The sequence below is a fragment of the Lactuca sativa genome, chromosome 8, assembly GCF_002870075.4.
Source record: "Lactuca sativa cultivar Salinas chromosome 8, Lsat_Salinas_v11, whole genome shotgun sequence".
Taxonomy (NCBI): Eukaryota; Viridiplantae; Streptophyta; class Magnoliopsida; order Asterales; family Asteraceae; genus Lactuca; species Lactuca sativa.
The window spans coordinates 338,735,436-338,755,238 of NC_056630.2; the positions used below are offsets into that span (position 1 = coordinate 338,735,436).

General features: G+C 41.9%; 1 protein-coding gene and 1 non-coding gene across 2 annotated transcripts; one reads left to right on the forward strand and one right to left on the reverse strand.

Moving 5' to 3' along the window:
- The first annotated feature begins 576 nt into the window (after positions 1-576).
- Positions 577-3,180, forward strand: LOC111896538 (WRKY transcription factor 23). The gene is made up of 3 exons (XM_023892508.3): positions 577-1,407; positions 2,307-2,489; positions 2,609-3,180. The coding sequence occupies exons 1-3, from the start codon at positions 908-910 to the stop codon at positions 2,826-2,828; spliced, it is 903 nt and encodes a 300-aa protein (XP_023748276.1). The 5' UTR covers positions 577-907; the 3' UTR covers positions 2,829-3,180.
- Positions 1,697-1,768, reverse strand: TRNAH-GUG (transfer RNA histidin (anticodon GUG)). The gene has a single exon. It is a non-coding gene; the product is annotated as a tRNA-His (tRNA).
- Positions 3,181-19,803: the final 16,623 nt, after the last annotated feature.

The following is a 19,803-nucleotide window of genomic DNA, read 5'->3' on the forward strand; positions in this document are numbered from 1 at the left end:
ATTAAATATGGTATTTATGTTTATTCTTAAACATTTTTCTAAAATCTTAATTATTTAGAGATGGGAGGGAAATTTAAATATTGGAAAAGAAATAAATAAAAAAGAAAAAGTGGTACACGGCACATAGTACCACAACTTGTGCACAGATTCCCAAGGCTCCTTAAACCCAAATCTACGTTCACACCCTCCCCGCACTTGTCCTTCTTTACATGAATCCTTTGATTTTTCATTTCCAACTTTTTTTTATAAAGAAGTTAGCTTCATACATAATACTAGTTTTTAATTGTATATAGCAATTTAATATTTAAAATGTTAGTATTCTAAAAGTTTATAAAATATAAATTATTTTCTATAGACAAAAATAGTTATATACAGATTATTTCTCTATATATAATTCACTTAACAATTAATATTGAAAGTAAAAGGTTTTTTAGATTTAAAAAATCAAATAAAAAAAGTAAAACATAATTTTGAAAAAGAAATAAAGGTGTATTCTGTAATACATCTTCCAGAAAGATACAGAAAAAACAAAAAAGAAATACTTGTTTTGTATTAAATAAAGATAATAGTATAGGGACCAAAGACGATAGTTTCCATTAAAAGACAAACGAGAATTGACCACGGTGGTCGGTTAGATAGAGCTACAAGTTACCACCCCTTCCCTCTTTCTTATCTATCTGTGAGTCAGAGTCATTGGTAGCATTTAATACGGTAACCGGTTCCTCTCTGTCGTCCGTACCATCATTCACCGCCTATTTCCGGTCAACCTTTCGCCCCAAGCCTCCGTCAATTCCTCCTTATTACTATAATACTACCACCGAAACCCTTCCCTCTGCTGATTGATATCAATTAGCACACAACATTATAAGAGTGAGAAAAGGTCCTGTTACAGGTGGAACTAGAAGCCATGGACACCAAAGAGTTGATGATGATGATGATGATCAAAATGGAGAATCAGAATAATCCCTATCCTCCTCATATTCACATGGATATAGATATTCCTTCTGACCCGTTTTCATCACTACCAGTACTGGATCAGACTGCTTTTGGGTCCGAGCAAAAGACTTCGTTAGGGTTCATGGAGTTATTGCAGGGTGGTTTTCATGATCATAACTATTCATCTCCTTCTTCTTCTTCTTCCATCTTTGACATTAATAATATGATGATGATGTACCACCATGATCATCAGCTGCCATCACCACCATCATCATCGTCAGCTCATCCTCATTCGAACCAACATGATCATGATCATAATCATTACAAGGAGGAGGATGTAACTGTTGATGAAGTTGCTGGAGAAGAATCATCCATATCGGTGGTGTTAAATGTGGCGCACCCTTCAATTTCATCACCGAATTCTTCTTCCCTCTCCTCACCTCAACCTGCTGCTGCTGCTAGTGTTGATCAGTAAGTTTATCTAGTATCCACTATCCATCTTTAATAAAAAAAAAAATTATTACCAAAATAGGTTTTCTTAGTAACATTCTACTGTCGTGACAAATTCGCTGTTCCTGAATTCTTAGATAGTAAGTTTAATTAAACTGTTTCTAAAATAATACTAGTATTTAAGACAAATGTAATTATGTAAAGTTATTTGTTAATGAACACTTTAACCATAGCGAAATGAAAAATGGATCTTCTCCTTAACAGTATACGTATGTATATAAAAGCTCAAAAACATTGTATAAATGAGATATGTGGCTGCTGGGATTCGAGCCCAGGTCTCCACGGCCACAACGTGGAATTCTTACCACTAAACTACAGCCACAAGTTTGTTTAAACTGTTAATTTTATGAAGAGAAATTAAATGAAATATTTAAAAATGCATGGGAATATATATATATATATATATATATATATATATATATATATATATATATATATATATATATATATATATATATATATATATATATATATTTGGGACGAATATAATTTTGTGATACTGTGAAAACAAATATTTTTAATGAAATATTCTAATATTCAATATGCTATATATATTCTAATATTATATGTTTTGGAATATTTCAATATAATTAAAATATGTGATAATTATTGTTTTAAAATATTAGAATATTATATATATTTAATTTTTTATAAATATTAAAATATTTCATTAGAAAAAAATAGTTTTATGGTCTTTAAAAATTCTGTCGTCTCATATATATATATATATATATATATATATATATATATATATATATATATATATATATATATATATATATATATATATATATATATATATATATATATATATATATATAGCTAGGATTAATGATTATGTAATACATTATATATTACAGGTGCATGGGATCGAAGAGAACAAAGGTGGATGGAGATGATGAGAAAAAGACATTAAAGAAGAAGAAGAAAGAGAGAGAAGCAAGATTTGCATTCATGACGAGGACTGAGATTGATCATCTGGATGATGGCTACAGATGGCGCAAGTACGGCCAGAAAGCTGTCAAGAACAGCCCTTTCCCGAGGTACATATATACATACATACATACATACATGGCCAATCGGAGAGATTTGCACTACTGCTTTCTTTCTTCGTTAGATTCAATCAACATGTATATATAAGTTTAATTATAATTAATTGCAGGAGCTACTACAAGTGCACAAGTGCATCTTGTAATGTGAAGAAGAGAGTGGAGAGGTGTATGGGTGATCCCTCCTTCGTTGTTACCACTTACGAAGGTCAACACATCCATCCAAGCCCAAGCCCAAGCCCAAGCCCTTCTGCTGCACCTACTCTTAAAATTCCATCCTTTAATCATCATCTCAACAACAACATCATCATCAATCCCACTACCTATAATTAGCTATACATAGCTCTATATCTATATATAGCTATGCTCGGCCTGCAGCTGCCATATATGCTTGAAACTAGACCAATTAAGGAGCAGCTGCAGGTCTTCTTGATCAGGATATGCCATCCACACGCAACACTTAATTCATCACTTATTCATCATGCGTCTTCGATCGTCTTTTAATTAATACGTACCTTGTTCCAGTGTATATATAGCTAGCATGGAAGACCTTAGTTTTTACTTTATTAATCCCGGTCTTTTGTAGATAGGAATGATCTGTGTCAGTTATATAAACCTAGCTTCTTGTCCTTTACCAAACGCCAAACAATTTAATTATTGCATTAATATATATGTATTAACTTCACTTTTTGTGCTTCACAATTCCGATTCATTTTGGTGAATGCCAGACTGACTAACTTGGTTACTGAGGCATGCTGGCAGTTTTAAGTGTCATATACACTTTTTGTCGAATATAATTAAGTCGATTCTTAAATTATATTCCTGATATTTTCTAACGGTGTACCCTTTTCGATTCGTTTCTTTTAATAAATGTAACTTGTCAAGTATTTCAAATTGAAAAACTATATATACGAGGTTAAACCCACTATCTTGTTCTTACTAGTTCTACTTAGTTGTAACGACAATATGTTTTCTTTGAGATTACTACCGAACATTTTCATCGAATGTTTAAGTGAAGTTTAAATTAATTCATGCGTCTCCAGTGACGAAAATAATAAAAATAAAAATAAGAATCAATTGTTCAGGATTCTTTCTTTGCACATGATTTATTATCATTATTGTATTTTCAGTGGGAGGGATAAGCGTACTGTTTACAAAATGGCCAGGATCATCATAAAGAAAAGAATTAATCATATTCAAATTATTTTTGTTTCTTTAGAACTGCAGTGCAATATTTTTTTTTTATTTCCCCCGGGCCAAACTATTCCAAGAGAAAAGAAGTAAAAGGTTAAAGGCAAATGTGCATTTAATTAGTTATATAAATATATAGTAGGCGTAGGTGATGATGCAGTGGTCGGGTTACAATTTGTGCAAAATTAAGCATGATGTGGAGAAGGTGTCAAGAAGCACTAAAAGGTAAAAAGCGCAGAGAGTGACATATGTTTTGTACAATTCAATATCCAATATCTTTTACTTGTGATTTGTTTCCCATTTAAAATTCAATTCAATGAATCTCCAAAAAAATCAAACCCATGCATATATCATGTGCAAACCAAATCAAACCAAACCACACAAAATCCAACATGTTTAAATCATTTTCCTCAAACACACTAAATTAAATTTGTATGGAAACATGCATGTGATCCCAGGATAATTGTCCACCCTCACCCTCTCACATGGTAATCATACCACTATATCTATATATGTTAATAAGATTAATAGAGATATTAAACAATTTCACTTGGCTACCAAACATTAATAACATATGCTTTGTCAAACGTGACCCTATCTAGCTAATGGATTGGTTAACATTCCCCATGGTATTGGTATTGGTATTGGTATTGGTACTGGTACAACATGAGAAGAGAAGATGACATAAATATATAAACCTGAAAAGCAGATGTCAAGTGTTACTCTTAGACAACTAACAACTTATCAGAGAAGAAATAAAGAATGAGAGAAAGATGAATTCTTGTTATTCTTCAATATTGATTACAAAGTTGGTTGTATACAAACTTACAATATGCATATATTGCTATCATACTCATGTTGTTGCTAACAGCTTATAGTTAACAGACATTAACCCACATAACTGACTGAGCAAGCTAAATTACAATAATACCCCCAATATTCCCCCTCAAGATGACCGTGAAAAAATTGTTTTCAAGGCCATCTTGGACATTAAAGGCAACAATTTATCACGTGGTAATGGTTTGGTGAAGATGTCTGCAAGCTGAAATTGAGTTCTTATTGGAAGAAGCTTAATGGTTTAATCAATGATTTTGTCCCGTATAAAATGGCAATCGATCTCCATGTGTTTAGTTCTTTCGTGAAAGGTAGGATTATAAGCTAATTGAATAGCTGATTCATTATCGCAAAAGATGAGATTTGGTCCATGTTGCTTCACACCGAAATCACTTAATAAATGTCTTAACCACATGAGTTCATAAGTAACAACAACAATAGCTCTGTATTCTGTCTCTATAGATGATCGAGCTACCGTATTCTGCTTTTTAGATCGCCAAGAAATGAGAGAATCGCCTATAAAAACACAAAAGCATGTAACAGATCGTCTTGTAGCTTTGCATCCAGCCCAATCAGCATCGCTAAAAGCTCTTAATTGAAGAGAATTAGTTGCTGAAAGAAACAGTCCTTGGCCAAGATTGGACTTCAAATATCAAAGAAGATGTGTGGCAGCATGCATATGATGAGTTCGTGGTTGATTAAGATATTGACTTAAACGATGGACAACATATGTGATGTCTGGCCTTGTGATGGTCAAATACAACAAGCGACCAATAAGCCTCCTGTATTGAAATACATCTTGTATAAATTCACCTTCAAAACTAGACAATTTGTATTTTGGATCCATAGGCTGTTGTGTGGGCTTTGCTGCCAAGAGTCCCATATCTTCAAGAAGCTTTAAAGTATATTGTCTCTGAGATACAAAAATGCCAGTTTTTTGATCTAGCAATCTCAAGACCTAAAAAATGCCTCACATTCCCCAAATCTTTTTAACCGATTATATTTCCGATGTTGATGCCCATGTGATGACAATGTCATCCACATAAACAAGCAAAGCAACATATCATGAACCAACTCCTTTAAAAAATAAAGAATAGTCTGATTTTGATTGTTTGAATCCCAAAGTAGTTAAAAAAATGGAGAATTTGGAATACCATTGTCTAGAGGCCTGTCTCAGTCCATATAAAGATTTTTGAAGCTTACACACCATGTGAGGGTTTCCTGAGCCTATAGATGCTAAATTACCAGAATACCCCTAAGGCAATGTCATATAAACTTCTTCCTCTAAATCTTCATTTAAAAAAGCATTATTCACATCTAGTTGAATAAGAGGCCATTTATGTTTAGCAGCCAAAGCAAGAAGTAATTTCACTGTGACAAGTTTAGCAACAGGTGAATAAGTATCTAAAAAATCCACTCCTTCTTGTTGATTGATTCCCTTTGCAACTAAACACACTTTAAATCTATCCATAGTTCCATCATCTTTTCTTTTGATCTTATATACCGATTTACACCCCAATGGTTTTCTATCTTTTGGAAGAGGAACAACTACCCAAGTGTTATTTAATTCCAGGGCTTGTAACTCATCATTCATAGCTTGTTGCCATTCAACAGATTTTACAGCTTCATTATAATTTTTGGGTTCTTCTTGAGCAAACAAAGAGATAGTGTAAGCCTTACAATTGATACCAAGATTATCATAAGAGATAACTTCAGATAGAGGATATCTACAAGAACTTGAATCAAAAGTCTAATTAACTTTTGTGAGATTGCAATGATAATCTTGTAGATATGATGGTTTGTTCCTAATTCTTTGTGTTCTGTGAGAATGAGCTTGTGATAAATTTTGAACATTAGGTATAGGTATATTTGGAATATCAAGATCTGGAATAGAACTTGTGTAGCACCTGGTTTCCGGTATGTGAATTTTATTTGAGCATTGCCCTAATTTAGCCTCAGACTCGACGAGTCATAGGGTCCGACTCGCCGAGTAGGGACGAGACTCAGGACGCGTTTTAAGTAGGCGACTCGACGAGTCCATATCCTGGACTCGGCGAGTCACCGCTGCGGGATGAAACCCTAAGTTTCAAGGGTTTGCACCCTATTTAAACTCTCATTCCGCCCCAACTCGTCCCCATTCACCCCCAGAACTCCCCCTACATCGTTTTCCCTTGTTTTCTTGAGAGTTTGAGGTGTTCTTGGTGTGTTCTTGAAGGTTTTGAAGAGTAAGAGGAGTAGATCAAGAAGAGGAGAAGGAGATCAGCCATCCTTGTGTCATTTCAACATTTCCTTTGAGGTATAACCCGTTTTCCCCTTGATTCTATGCTTAAAACTTCATTTGGGTCCTTCTTGGTCAATTCCCCAAGTTTGCATGTTCATTATATGTTGTAATAAGGCGTTTGGCCTTTGGATCTATGTAAGATTGAGCTCCAGGAGCTCAGATCTGTTAGCTTTTTGGCCTCATGAGGCTTGTTAGCCCTAGATCTACCATTTTGAGACATTTTGAGCCTTATAATCCATATTGGTGAATATCCACACGTAAAGTTGGAAACTTTACGTGTGATTCGTGTCCTAGAAGTCCAGATCTATGAATGGCATGGTCTGGAACCGAGCAAATCGGTATATTTAAGGAGTGCATGGCGACGACTCGGCGAGTCGCATAGGTGACTCGGCGAGTCTGGTCGCGAGTCACCGAATTGGTCCCTTCTTCATGTGTCGAGTTGAGCCTTGAGTCACAGGGGGTGACTCGGTGGTTTGGGAGCTGAACTCACCCATGTTAGGACTCGGCGAGTCAATGCCCTGACTCGGCGAGTCCAAGGCAATCTTCATAGCTCAAGAACAAACTCGGCGAGCTGTTCATACAACTCGGCGAGTCTTAGCATAAAGTGTTCATCGGATGAAGATGAACTCGACGAGTTGTTCATACAACTCGGCGAGTAGGTTGAAGGTGTTGAATGGCAGTTAGAAGGTGAACTCGTCGAGTCATAGCCCGACTCGACGAGTAGAACCAGGGACCCAGGACATTGGTTTGCTAGGGACTCGGCGAGTGGTGATCCACTCGGCGAGTCGGGTCAACTGAAAGTTGACTCCAGCTTTGGCTTAGAGTTAATCCAGGGGTAAAATGGTCATTTTACCTAAAGGACAGTTAGCGGTGTTTGATTGAGTATGTCGTGGAAATTGCAGCCGGAGGACTCCCGGAGCAGCAGCAGTCAGTTAGTTCCCGATCAGTTCAGCAGCTACTTTGAGGTGAGTTACCTTCCAGTAGCGGTGGGTCTAAGGCCACAATGCCGACCCACCAGTAGGAGTTGTATGATAGATGATTGTCTTTGTGATATCATCTAAGTTCGCTAGTACCTGACATGTTATATGCTAGCATGATATGCTGTATGTGATAGTAGTAGAGTTTGGTTGTTCGGACCGAAGGGTAGTCAGACACCCCAGACACGTCTGACAGTATGTGACGATATGTATGCATGCTGGCTTGTTATGTTATATGTGATCGTAGTAGTAGGGGTGAAATAGTCCCCGAGGATCGGTTGTTAGGACCGATGGGTAGTCAGCACCCCAGAATGGCTTGACACAGGTAGGTCGGCACCCCAGAATGGCTTGACACGGGTAGGTCGGCACCCCAGAATGGCCGTACCGGGTAGTCAGGCACCCCAGAATAGCCTGGCAGTATATATGTTATGTGTTTGTATGGTATGCGGTACGTTGGGGGAACTCACTAAGCTTTGTGCTTACGTTTACAGTTTTGTTTTCAGGTACCTCTGCATCGAAGGGGAAGGAGCCGGCGCGGTAGCGGCACGTCATACACACACTCTTCGGTTTCCGCATTTATGAGATTTACTGGGATTGTACTCTGATATTTGATGGGATGTACGGTTTGGCTTTTGAGAACATGGTTGCAATGTGTTATGGTGTGAACAAACAATGTTTCTTTTTATTTAGACAATGTTTTTATTTATTAATGTTTTCTAAAGTAATATCAAAAAAAAAAAAAAAAAAAAAAAAAAAATTTGGGTCGTTACAAGTTGGTATCAGAGCCCTGGTTTGAGGGATTCGGACACGCCTTCGGGAGTGTTTGGACTCAAACCGAGGGATTGAAAGATTTTTCCAAAAGAAATTATTCTTTAAAACCCGGAAAAGAGTCACGAGAAAGAGTAAAGTGTGTGACGTGCGCGACCGGCCGAGCTCAAGTAAGTATTCCCCATAGTACCCATACAAGTTTATGTTATGTTTATCAGCTTTATGAATATTGCATGCTAGAATAGGCTAAGGATCTAGGAGTGATGCCTTATGTGCCTGTTTATTTGTTACAGCTTATTGAATATTGCATGTTAGAATTGAGTAGACAGCAGTAGGGTAGCCTGTTTAGGTTATGCCTGATAGTATGAGCTTAGCATCCTATGTTAAGTGTCGTTTCTTGTTCTAAGAACAGTTTTGGCTTGAGTCTGTTTTTCCTTATCCGAATGCTGCTTGCTTCGTGCTCGGTGGGATTCTGAGTAATGGGAGTGAGCCACTAGGTAAACACGTCACACCACATGTAATCGGGGTTGAATAATCCCAAGGTGTTGGAACTGGCCCTATTGCGCAGCTCTTGTTTGAGTCCAACCGTTGTAGGGACGGGCCTTTTACTTGAAGGATGATCTAATCCTCATCACAGGTGGTGGTGTTTAGGTGGTGGCTAACTGGCATTATGAGGAGACCTACAGCAGCTGAGGACCAGTTGTGTTGAACTTGAGTTCTCCCTAGGGCAAGCCTAGGGTGAGAATATCGGAGAGTAGCAGTAGTAGAGGGGAGTTGGTGGAGTCGAGGAATTCCTCGGAGAAGGTACGGATAGATGTGGAAGGTAGTATGGGCCCGTACTACTGAAAGCAGAGGATCCATACCCGAGCCGAGGAAGGCCAAGACGAGACCAAGGAACCTGTAAGTAGTTGAGATCCCTCAGAAAGTAGCAGTACCACTAATGATTATTATTGATGTTTTGCAGAATGGTGGTACTTCGACCGAGACCGACAGATGGCGGGTCAGGAGAGGGGTCAGGTTCGGGATCTGGCACCGAGCCGATTGAGGAGAGGCTACGTGAGTTCATCACGTCGGAGATCACTAGGGGCATCCTTGAGTCTACCCCCATCATCTTTGGGTCGATCAAGGAAGGGATCGTGGAGATGATGGAGGATCGCCTTCGGGCATTCAGGAGCGACTTGGCCTCTAGCCAGTCAGGATCTCGCACACTGTCCTTCAAGGACTTCAGGAGCAGTGGTGCGCCGGATTTCCATGGGGTGAAGGACCCCATTGTCGCCAGGCGGTGGATTGCGAATATCGAGTCCGCCCAGTTGATCAGCTTCTGCCCCGAGGGGTCGAAGGTGAGGTACGCAGCAGGGTGTTTACGGGACCGGGCCCGAGATTGGTGGGAGTCAGTGGGTGACTCGATGGGAGCCTCGGCTATCGAGGCAATGACCTGGTCGGACTTTGTGGCTAGGTTCAGGGCAGAGTTTGCGCCAGCGGTCGAGCTTCAGCAGCTGGCCAGGGAGTTCTTAGACATGAGGCAGACGACAGAGACCGTGGCGGAGATCACCGCCAAGTTTCGGGAGAGGGCTTTATTGGTGCCCCAGTATGCAGGTGACGAGGATATGAGGAAGACTCGTTACCATGATATGCTACGAGCTGACATTCGGGAGCATGTTAGTTTTTCGGCTTGCCCTACCCTGGACTCCATGATTGCCAGGGCTAGGGAGAGAGAGATAGATTTGGAGCACATCCGGAAACGGAAACTTGAGGATGGTCAGCCATCGGGGGCTTCGGGGAAGAAGCCCAAGGGATCAGATGGGAGGCCGAAAGGCCAGTCGGGACCGAGCCGCTGCAGGAGGTGCGGCAGGCCGCACGAGGGGGCGTGCAGGATGGGATCGTCAGGCTGCTACAAGTGCGGCAAGTTTGGGCATATCAGCAGGGATTGCACTGCTCCTGCGACCGTTATTCAGACATCGGAGTTGCTGTGTTTCCACTGCAACCAGAGGGGCCACAAGAAAGCCAATTGCCCCATGTTGACAGCTTCAGCGCCAGTGAAGGCGCCAGCTCCAGCGACCCTGCGGATCACGGATGGCCGTCAGGGCAAGGCAGAGGCTCCAGTGGTGAGGAGTCGGGCATTTCAGTTGACTGCCGAGGAGGCACGCGCCGCGCCCGATGTGGTGACGGGTATGATTCCTTCCTTCTATCTTTTATTTTACGTTGTTATGATATTGATATGTGCTCCGTGTGTATACATGTCTATTAGGATCGTTCCATGTGAACGGCATCCCGGTTCAGGTATTGTTCGACTCGGGTGCATCCCGATCGTTCGTTTCTCTTGCTCTTAGCAAGAGATTTCATGAGACTTCAGGCGAGTTAGATTGCCCGTTAGAGGTAGAGATTGCCGATGATCGATCGGTGCGAGCATCGATGGTGTTTCGAGATTGTGTCCTGCGACTGTTTGAGGAGTGTTACCTGGTAGACTTGGTTCCCATTCCATTGCGTGGGAACAAGGTGATTATTGGTATGGATTGGTTGAGCCCTAATGGGGCAGTGATAGATTGCGCACAGCAGCTAGTGCGAGTCAAGACCCCAAGCGGGGGAGAGTTAGTGATTCATGGAGAGCGGCCGCAGTGTGGACCCACTGTATGTTCAGCAGCGAGGGCTAGGCGCTACCTTCAGCAGGGATGCGCGGGTTATGTCGCGTACGTGATGGACACCCGGGAGGCGGGTAAGGCGACCGTGAGCGAGGTCCCGGTGGTTCGAGATTTTGCTGATGTTTTTCCGGAGGAACTACCTGGGATACCTCCGGAGCGACAGGTGGAGTTCAGGATTGACCTCGTTCCCGGTGCGGCTCCGATAGCCAAAGCACCGTATCGGTTGGCTCCTCCCGAGATGCAGGAGTTGTCTACGCAGCTGCAGGAGCTGCTGGACAAGGGATTTATTCGGCCGAGCAGTTCGCCCTGGGGAGCCCCGATTCTGTTTGTGAAGAAGAAGGATGGGTCGCATCGGATGTGTATAGATTATCGGGAGCTGAACAAGGTAACGGTGAAGAACCGTTACCCGCTTCCGAGGATTGATGACCTCTTTGACCAGCTTCAGGGCGCATCTTGGTTCTCCAAGATTGATTTGCGTTCGGGTTATCATCAGATGAGGGTCAGGGAGGAGGATATGCAGAAGACCGCATTTCGGACGCGCTATGGCCATTACGAGTTTGTGGTGATGCCGTTTGGGCTCACCAATGCTCCTGCCGCGTTCATGGACCTCATGAACCGTGTATGCAGACCGATGCTGGACCGGTCTGTGATAGTCTTTATCGATGATATCTTGGTTTATTCCAAGACCCGGGAGGAACATGAGGAGCATTTGAGAGAGGTGTTAGAGACCCTGAGGAGGGAGAGCTTGTATGCCAAGTTCTCCAAGTGTGAGTTTTGGTTGCGCGAGGTGCAATTTCTGGGGCACCTCGTCAACCAGAACGGGATTCTGGTCGATCCGGCCAAGGTCGAGGCCGTGATGAGATGGGAGGTTCCGAAGTCCCCATCTGAGATTCGGAGCTTCCTAGGATTGGCAGGCTACTATCGGAGATTTATCCAGGATTTCTCCAAGATAGCCGTGCCCCTGACGCGGCTGACGAAGAAAGCCGTGGTCTTTCGGTGGGGACCCGAGCAGCAGGCTGCATTTGAGACGCTGAGACAGAGATTGTGTGAGGCGCCGATCTTAGCCCTGCCAGAGGGCGTAGAGGATTTCGTGGTTTATTGCAATGCGTCCATTTCTGGGTTGGGCGCGGTGCTGATGCAAAGGGGGCATGTCATTGCTTACGCTTCGAGGCAGCTCAAGCCTCACGAGGCGAACTACCCGACGCACGATTTGGAGTTGGGGGTGGTGGTATTTGCCCTCAAGATTTGGCGACATTACCTCTATGGGGTTCGGTGTACCATCTTCACGGACCACAAGAGCTTGAGGTACCTCATGGACCAGCCGAATCTGAACATGAGGCAGCGTCGGTGGTTGGATGTGGTGAAGGATTATGATTGCGAGATCCTTTACCACCCGGGAAAGGCCAATGTGGTGGCCGATGCGCTTAGCCGCAAGACGGCGCCGATCAGGGACGCCTGTTTGAGGATGACTGTGGTGACTCCCCTGTTGGAGCAGATTCGGGAAGCTCAACAGGAGGCTATCAAGGAGGAGCATCGGAAGAACGAGCGCGTAGTAGGTCAGGTTTCCTCCTTCGATTATGATAGCCGAGGGTTATTGACACTACACCATAGGGTGTGGGTGCCGTATCACGGGGGCGTGCGCCAGATTTTGATGGAGGAGGCGCACAAGTCCCGATTCTCTATTCATCCCGGGGCGACGAAGATGTATAGGGATCTTCGTCTAGACTATTGGTGGCCCTGCATGAAGCGGGATGTGGCATGGTACGTCGAGCGGTGCTTGACCTGCAGGAAGGTCAAGGCCGAACATCAGAGGCCGCATGGCAAGATGCAGCCGTTGGACATTCCACTGTGGAAGTGGGAAGATATCACGATGGATTTTATCACGAAGCTTCCCAGGACCGCGCGTGGAGTGGATTCGATTTGGGTCATCGTGGATAGATTGACCAAGAGTGCTCACTTTATTCCGATTCTGGAGAGCATATCGGCCGAGAAATTGGCCGACATCTATATCAGGGAGATTGTGGCACGGCATGGGGTGCCAGTATCGGTGATCTCGGACAGGGATGTGCGTTTTACTTCCAGGTTTTGGAAGAGATTCCATGACGAGTTGGGCACTCGTCTGCATTTCAGCACCGCCTTTCACCCGCAGACAGATGGACAGAGTGAGCGGACCATCCAGACTTTGGAGGACATGTTGCGGGCGTGTGTTCTGGATTTCGGTGGTAGCTGGGATACCTATCTTCCTTTGGCTGAGTTCTCCTACAACAACAGCTATCACGCGAGTATCGACCGCCCTCCCTTCGAGATGTTGTACGGACGGAGGTGTAGGACCCCGATATGCTGGGGTGAGGTTGGCCAGAGAGTTATGGGAAGCACCGAAGTGGTGCTCAAGACGACTGAGAGGATACAGCAGGTCCGGAGCAGGCTTCAGACTGCTCAGAGTCGACAGAAAAGTTATGCCGACAAGCGTCGATCCGATTTAGAGTTCCAGGTCGGGGATATGGTCCTCCTGAAGGTGTCACCGTGGAAAGGCGTCATCCGATTCAGGAAGCGGGGCAAGTTGGGCCCGCGATTCATCGGACCGTTCAGGGTCTTAGCCCGGGTGGGCAAGGTAGCATATAGGCTGGATCTGCCAGCCGAGCTTAGCCAGATCCACAGCACTTTCCATGTTTCGCAGTTGCGGAAGTGCCTAGTGGACGATTCTGCAGTAGTACCTTTGGAGGATATTCAGGTTGATGACAGCCTGAACTACATCGAGCGCCCAGTCGCAATCCTTGACAGGAAGTCGAAGGATTTAAGGAACAAGAGGGTGGAGCTAGTGAAGGTGCAATGGCAGCACCGCAAGGGTTCAGAGTGGACTTGGGAGCCGGTAGACGAGATGATGGAGCACTACCCCGAGCTGTTTCAGGATCAGGCAGCAGACTTCGAGGACGAAGTCTAAAATAAGTGGGGGAGATTTGTAGCACCTGGTTTCCGGTATGTGAATTTTATTTGAGCATTGCCCTAATTTAGCCTCAGACTCGGCGAGTCATAGGGTCCGACTCGCCGAGTAGGGACGAGACTCAGGACGCGTTTTAAGTAGGCGACTCGACGAGTCCATATCCTGGACTCGGCGAGTCACCGCTGCGGGATGAAACCCTAAGTTTCAAGGGTTTGCACCCTATTTAAACTCTCATTCCGCCCCAACTCGTCCCCATTCACCCCCAGAACTCCCCCTACATCGTTTTCCCTTGTTTTCTTGAGAGTTTGAGGTGTTCTTGGTGTGTTCTTGAAGGTTTTGAAGAGTAAGAGGAGTAGATCAAGAAGAGGAGAAGGAGATCAGCCATCCTTGTGTCATTTCAACATTTCCTTTGAGGTATAACCCGTTTTCCCCTTGATTCTATGCTTAAAACTTCATTTGGGTCCTTCTTGGTCAATTCCCCAAGTTTGCATGTTCATTATATGTTGTAATAAGGCGTTTGGCCTTTGGATCTATGTAAGATTGAGCTCCAGGAGCTCAGATCTGTTAGCTTTTTGGCCTCATGAGGCTTGTTAGCCCTAGATCTACCATTTTGAGACATTTTGAGCCTTATAATCCATATTGGTGAATATCCACACGTAAAGTTGGAAACTTTACGTGTGATTCGTGTCCTAGAAGTCCAGATCTATGAATGGCATGGTCTGGAACCGAGCAAATCGGTATATTTAAGGAGTGCATGGCGACGACTCGGCGAGTCGCATAGGTGACTCGGCGAGTCTGGTCGCGAGTCACCGAATTGGTCCCTTCTTCATGTGTCGAGTTGAGCCTTGAGTCACAGGGGGTGACTCGGTGGTTTGGGAGCTGAACTCACCCATGTTAGGACTCGGCGAGTCAATGCCCTGACTCGGCGAGTCCAAGGCAATCTTCATAGCTCAAGAACAAACTCGGCGAGCTGTTCATACAACTCGGCGAGTCTTAGCATAAAGTGTTCATCGGATGAAGATGAACTCGACGAGTTGTTCATACAACTCGGCGAGTAGGTTGAAGGTGTTGAATGGCAGTTAGAAGGTGAACTCGTCGAGTCATAGCCCGACTCGACGAGTAGAACCAGGGACCCAGGACATTGGTTTGCTAGGGACTCGGCGAGTGGTGATCCACTCGGCGAGTCGGGTCAACTGAAAGTTGACTCCAGCTTTGGCTTAGAGTTAATCCAGGGGTAAAATGGTCATTTTACCTAAAGGACAGTTAGCGGTGTTTGATTGAGTATGTCGTGGAAATTGCAGCCGGAGGACTCCCGGAGCAGCAGCAGTCAGTTAGTTCCCGATCAGTTCAGCAGCTACTTTGAGGTGAGTTACCTTCCAGTAGCGGTGGGTCTAAGGCCACAATGCCGACCCACCAGTAGGAGTTGTATGATAGATGATTGTCTTTTTGATATCATCTAAGTTCGCTAGTACCTGACATGTTATATGCTAGCATGATATGCTGTATGTGATAGTAGTAGAGTTTGGTTGTTCGGACCGAAGGGTAGTCAGACACCCCAGACACGTCTGACAGTATGTGACGATATGTATGCATGCTGGCTTGTTATGTTATATGTGATCGTAGTAGTAGGGGTGAAATAGTCCCCGAGGATCGGTTGTTAGGACCGATGGGTAGTCAGCACCCCAGAATGGCTTGACACGGGTAGGTCGGCACCCCAGAATGGCTTGACACGGGTAGGTCGGCACCCCAGAATGGCCGTACCGGGTAGTCAGGCACCCCAGAATAGCCTGGCAGTATATATGTTATGTGTTTGTATGGTATGCGGTACGTTGGGGGAACTCACTAAGCTTTGTGCTTACGTTTACAGTTTTGTTTTCAGGTACCTCTGCATCGAAGGGGAAGGAGCCGGCGCGGTAGCGGCACGTCATACACACACTCTTCGGTTTCCGCATTTATGAGATTTACTGGGATTGTACTCTGATATTTGATGGGATGTACGGTTTGGCTTTTGAGAACATGGTTGCAATGTGTTATGGTGTGAACAAACAATGTTTCTTTTTATTTAGACAATGTTTTTATTTATTAATGTTTTCTAAAGTAATATCAAAAAAAAAAAAAAAAAAAAAATTTGGGTCGTTACAACTTGGAATGAGATCATTAGGAACAGGAGTTGAATTTGGAATTGAAGAGTGTTGTGAAGTCTGATTTTGAGTTTCATGATCATAATCAAATACTCTTGGTAAAACAACTAGAGAAAAAGGGTCATCAATAAAGGGATGGGTTGTATTTATGAAAGGAAAAACGTTTTCATGAAATACAACATCTCTGGATACAAAAACTTCTCTTTTTGTCAAATCAAGTAACTTATATGCTTTCATACCAGGTGGGTAGCCTATGAAAATACAAGAGTTTGCACGTGGCTCAAATTTGGTTCTATGGGCTGTTAAAGTAGAAGCAAAAGCTAAGTAACCAAAAGTACAAAACAAATTGTATTATGGTTCTTCCTTGTAAAGCTTTTGATAAGGTGTAATATTCTGAAGTAGTTTTGAGGGAGTTCTGTTGATCAAATACACAACAATTAAGACACATTATGACCAATATGCAATCGTTATATTTGACTGAAAGTATAATGCCCTTGCCACATTCAATATGTGTTGATGTTTCCTTTCTACAACAGAGTTCTGTTGTGGCCTTTCAACACAGGAAAATTGGTGTAGTATGCCTTTAGCTTGAAACAACTCAGTAAAAGTTAACTCTTTAGCATTATCAGATCTAAAAACTTTGACAATAGCATTGAATTGAGTGAAGATCATGGTCAAAAACCTTGGAATAACATGATGAACATCTGACTTGTTCTTCATCAAGTAAATCCAAGTAAATATTATACAATCATCTACTAAAGTAACAAAGTATTTGTAACCATGATATGAAGGAATTTGGTAAGGACCCCATACATCACAATGAAGTATATCAAATGGATTACTAGCAATATTGTTTAAAGAAACAAATGGTAATCGTTTTTGCTTAGCTAGAGGACAAACATGATAAAGTAAATCATTATCATTTTTATTGCTAATGCCAAGATCATTAGAGATCATCTTTATTTTCTCATATGAAGGATGCCCAAATCTAGAATGCCATTGTTGAATAGAGATAGCCACATTAGTAGAAACAGTAGTATGTTGGGAGACAGAATGTGAAACATTCAACAAATATAAGCCCTCATGAACATCACCCCTGCCAATCGTCTTCTTGGGGAAAATCTGCTTGATCAAAGCAAAATTATGGTAGAACTTAACCATTAGCAACTGTGATTTTGTCAAAGATCATATTTAATTCAAATTAAGGAACATAAAGAACATCTGTAAGGAACAATTGATTAGTGAGTTGTATGTCTCCCTTATAATGAACTTGAATGAGGGTATGATTTGGCAATCGAACTCTAGTATTTCTCAGATTCTGAATATTGGTAAAGATACCTTTATCATTGAAAATATGTTGAGTGGCTCCCGAATCAAGAATCCAAACATTAGACATGTAATTCCTAGAATTAAGAGTAAAGATTATGTATTTACCTACTAAATTTTATGATGTAGAAGCATGATTAGCAGAAGTGCTAACCATATTTGCAGAAGCAATTTTACCAGATAGCATTGCAATTAAGTTTTCACATTGTTGTTGAGTGAGTCCAATCAAGGAATCATGAACAGCAGGAAGATTTTCTTGTGCTTGATTAACAGTGGACTGAGATTGATCAATATCAATAGAATTGGCACGAGGTTGAGTTCTGTACCCCGGTGGAAATCCATGTAAATGATAACATTTATCTTGTGTATGGCCAGACTTCTTGCAATGCATACAAATTGGAGAATCCTTTTTGAAGTTCTTATGTGATTGATTAGGTCTGGTTTTGTTATCATGATTGTTGTAATTGTTGTTTAGAAGACGAGTGTTGAAGGCAAAAGTAGGATTTTGAAGATTACCTATATTGCACTGTCTTTCTTCTTGAATAATCAAGGAGAAAATTATATTTTTAGAAGGAATCGGATCCATGAGTAGAATTTGGCCTCTTACTTGAGCATAACTTTGATTTAATCGCATTAAAAAACTCATTGCATGTCCGATTTCTTTTGCTCCTCCGCAGATACACATTCCACATGTGTAGTTGTTGTTGTAATTTGATAATTCCTCCCAAAGTGTTTTCATATTCGTGAAATAAGTATTAACAGAGTCAGATCCCGGTGTCAGATTCATCAAATCACGCTTGAGTTGGAAGATCCTTGGACAATTGGATTGTTGAAATCGCTCTTTTAATTCTTTCCACATATCAACAGCTGTAGAAAGGTGTTGGATAAGGTGTCTAAGTCCATAACTATATTTGGTATGTACTTGACCCGACCTGGCATGGTCCATTTGGGTTGCATGACATCATGCATTTGGATAGACTAAATGAGAGAAATAACACTTGTGGTTTATTAATATATGATAAGTTCTAATATATTAATAGTATTATTTAATTAGTAATGATCAAGAATTAATCTGGAATTAATTAAGTGATCAAAAGATGACTAATTAAATATATGAGTTGATTATATAAATCATCCATAACTTGTATAGTAGGCTAAAAGGCTCCATGGATTATCAAGTTGGGATAAACCCATAGGATGTTCCATGGGAGTTACAAACCCATGGGTCATGGAAATGAAGAGTCATGTCACATTAGGGTTTACATGGTGTAACCCTATATGTGACTGTAGTGGTGTTGATTCTGATGGCATATGCGGAATTAGAAAGATCTAGTGATTCATCATGTAAAATCAAGAACACATGGAGTAAATAAATCTTTGTAAGCTCTTATTAGATCTAGAAAGATTATACAAATGGGTTTGTATACAATTTCTCTCTCTAGTCTAACACTCCAAAATGGACTCTTACATAATGGGAGTCACTCACTTCCTATTTATAGGAAAAGACTCAACCCATTTACACATACAAAGAGGAAAGCCTAAAACATTACATCCAAGCATGACTTTGCACCCTAAGATTCTCCCCCTCAAAGTTATGATTGGATGTCCGGCTTTAATCTCCAACGAGCTAGCGCGATCAAGACCAAACTCCCCCTCGAAGTAACACCGGTCTTCATATCCGCAAATGAATATTCGACAAACCCGAGAAGTTTCGAATACCCATCATTCTCCCCCTTTTTATAATCAAAAAATGATTATAAAACCCACTAAGGATGAGAAGCGCCCGATGAATAGTCTTCACGATACTCCCCCTTGATGTGTACCAAAAATGAATCACCAAAAATCTTGCACGAAAAAACAATCACGAAAAAGCCACAAAAAATTTCCAATTTATGAAAATTTTTGACTTTTCGGGTGAAAGTTGCAAGATTTTTCAAAATCCGGGTAGATATTGTCACTTTCTGAAACTTGCAGGGACCCATTGCACCAAAAACAGTGAAATATGTGAAACTCTAGCCCATTTGCGAAACCGGGCATAAAGCGTAAATTCGCACAAACTGCAAGGACCAAAATTGAAAATTCTGCATTTTTCAGCTTTTATTACCCATATGCGAAGTTGGGTATTTATTTCCAAAAATGTGAAACTCCAGGGACTGTTTTCGAAAATTTCGGCATGTTTTTCAAACTTGCGAAGTTGGACTATTTTTGTC

What these genes read in the sequence shown, in the direction of transcription:
- LOC111896538 (XM_023892508.3), top strand. Translation starts at nt 908, where the DNA reads ATGGACACCAAAGAGTTGATGATGATGATGATGATCAAAATGGAGAAT. An exon ending in GCTGCTGCTAGTGTTGATCA is followed by an intron (nt 1,408 to 2,306) that starts GTAAGTTTATCT and finishes TATATATTACAG; the next exon opens with GTGCATGGGATCGAAGAGAA. An exon ending in AAGAACAGCCCTTTCCCGAG is followed by an intron (nt 2,490 to 2,608) that starts GTACATATATAC and finishes AATTAATTGCAG; the next exon opens with GAGCTACTACAAGTGCACAA.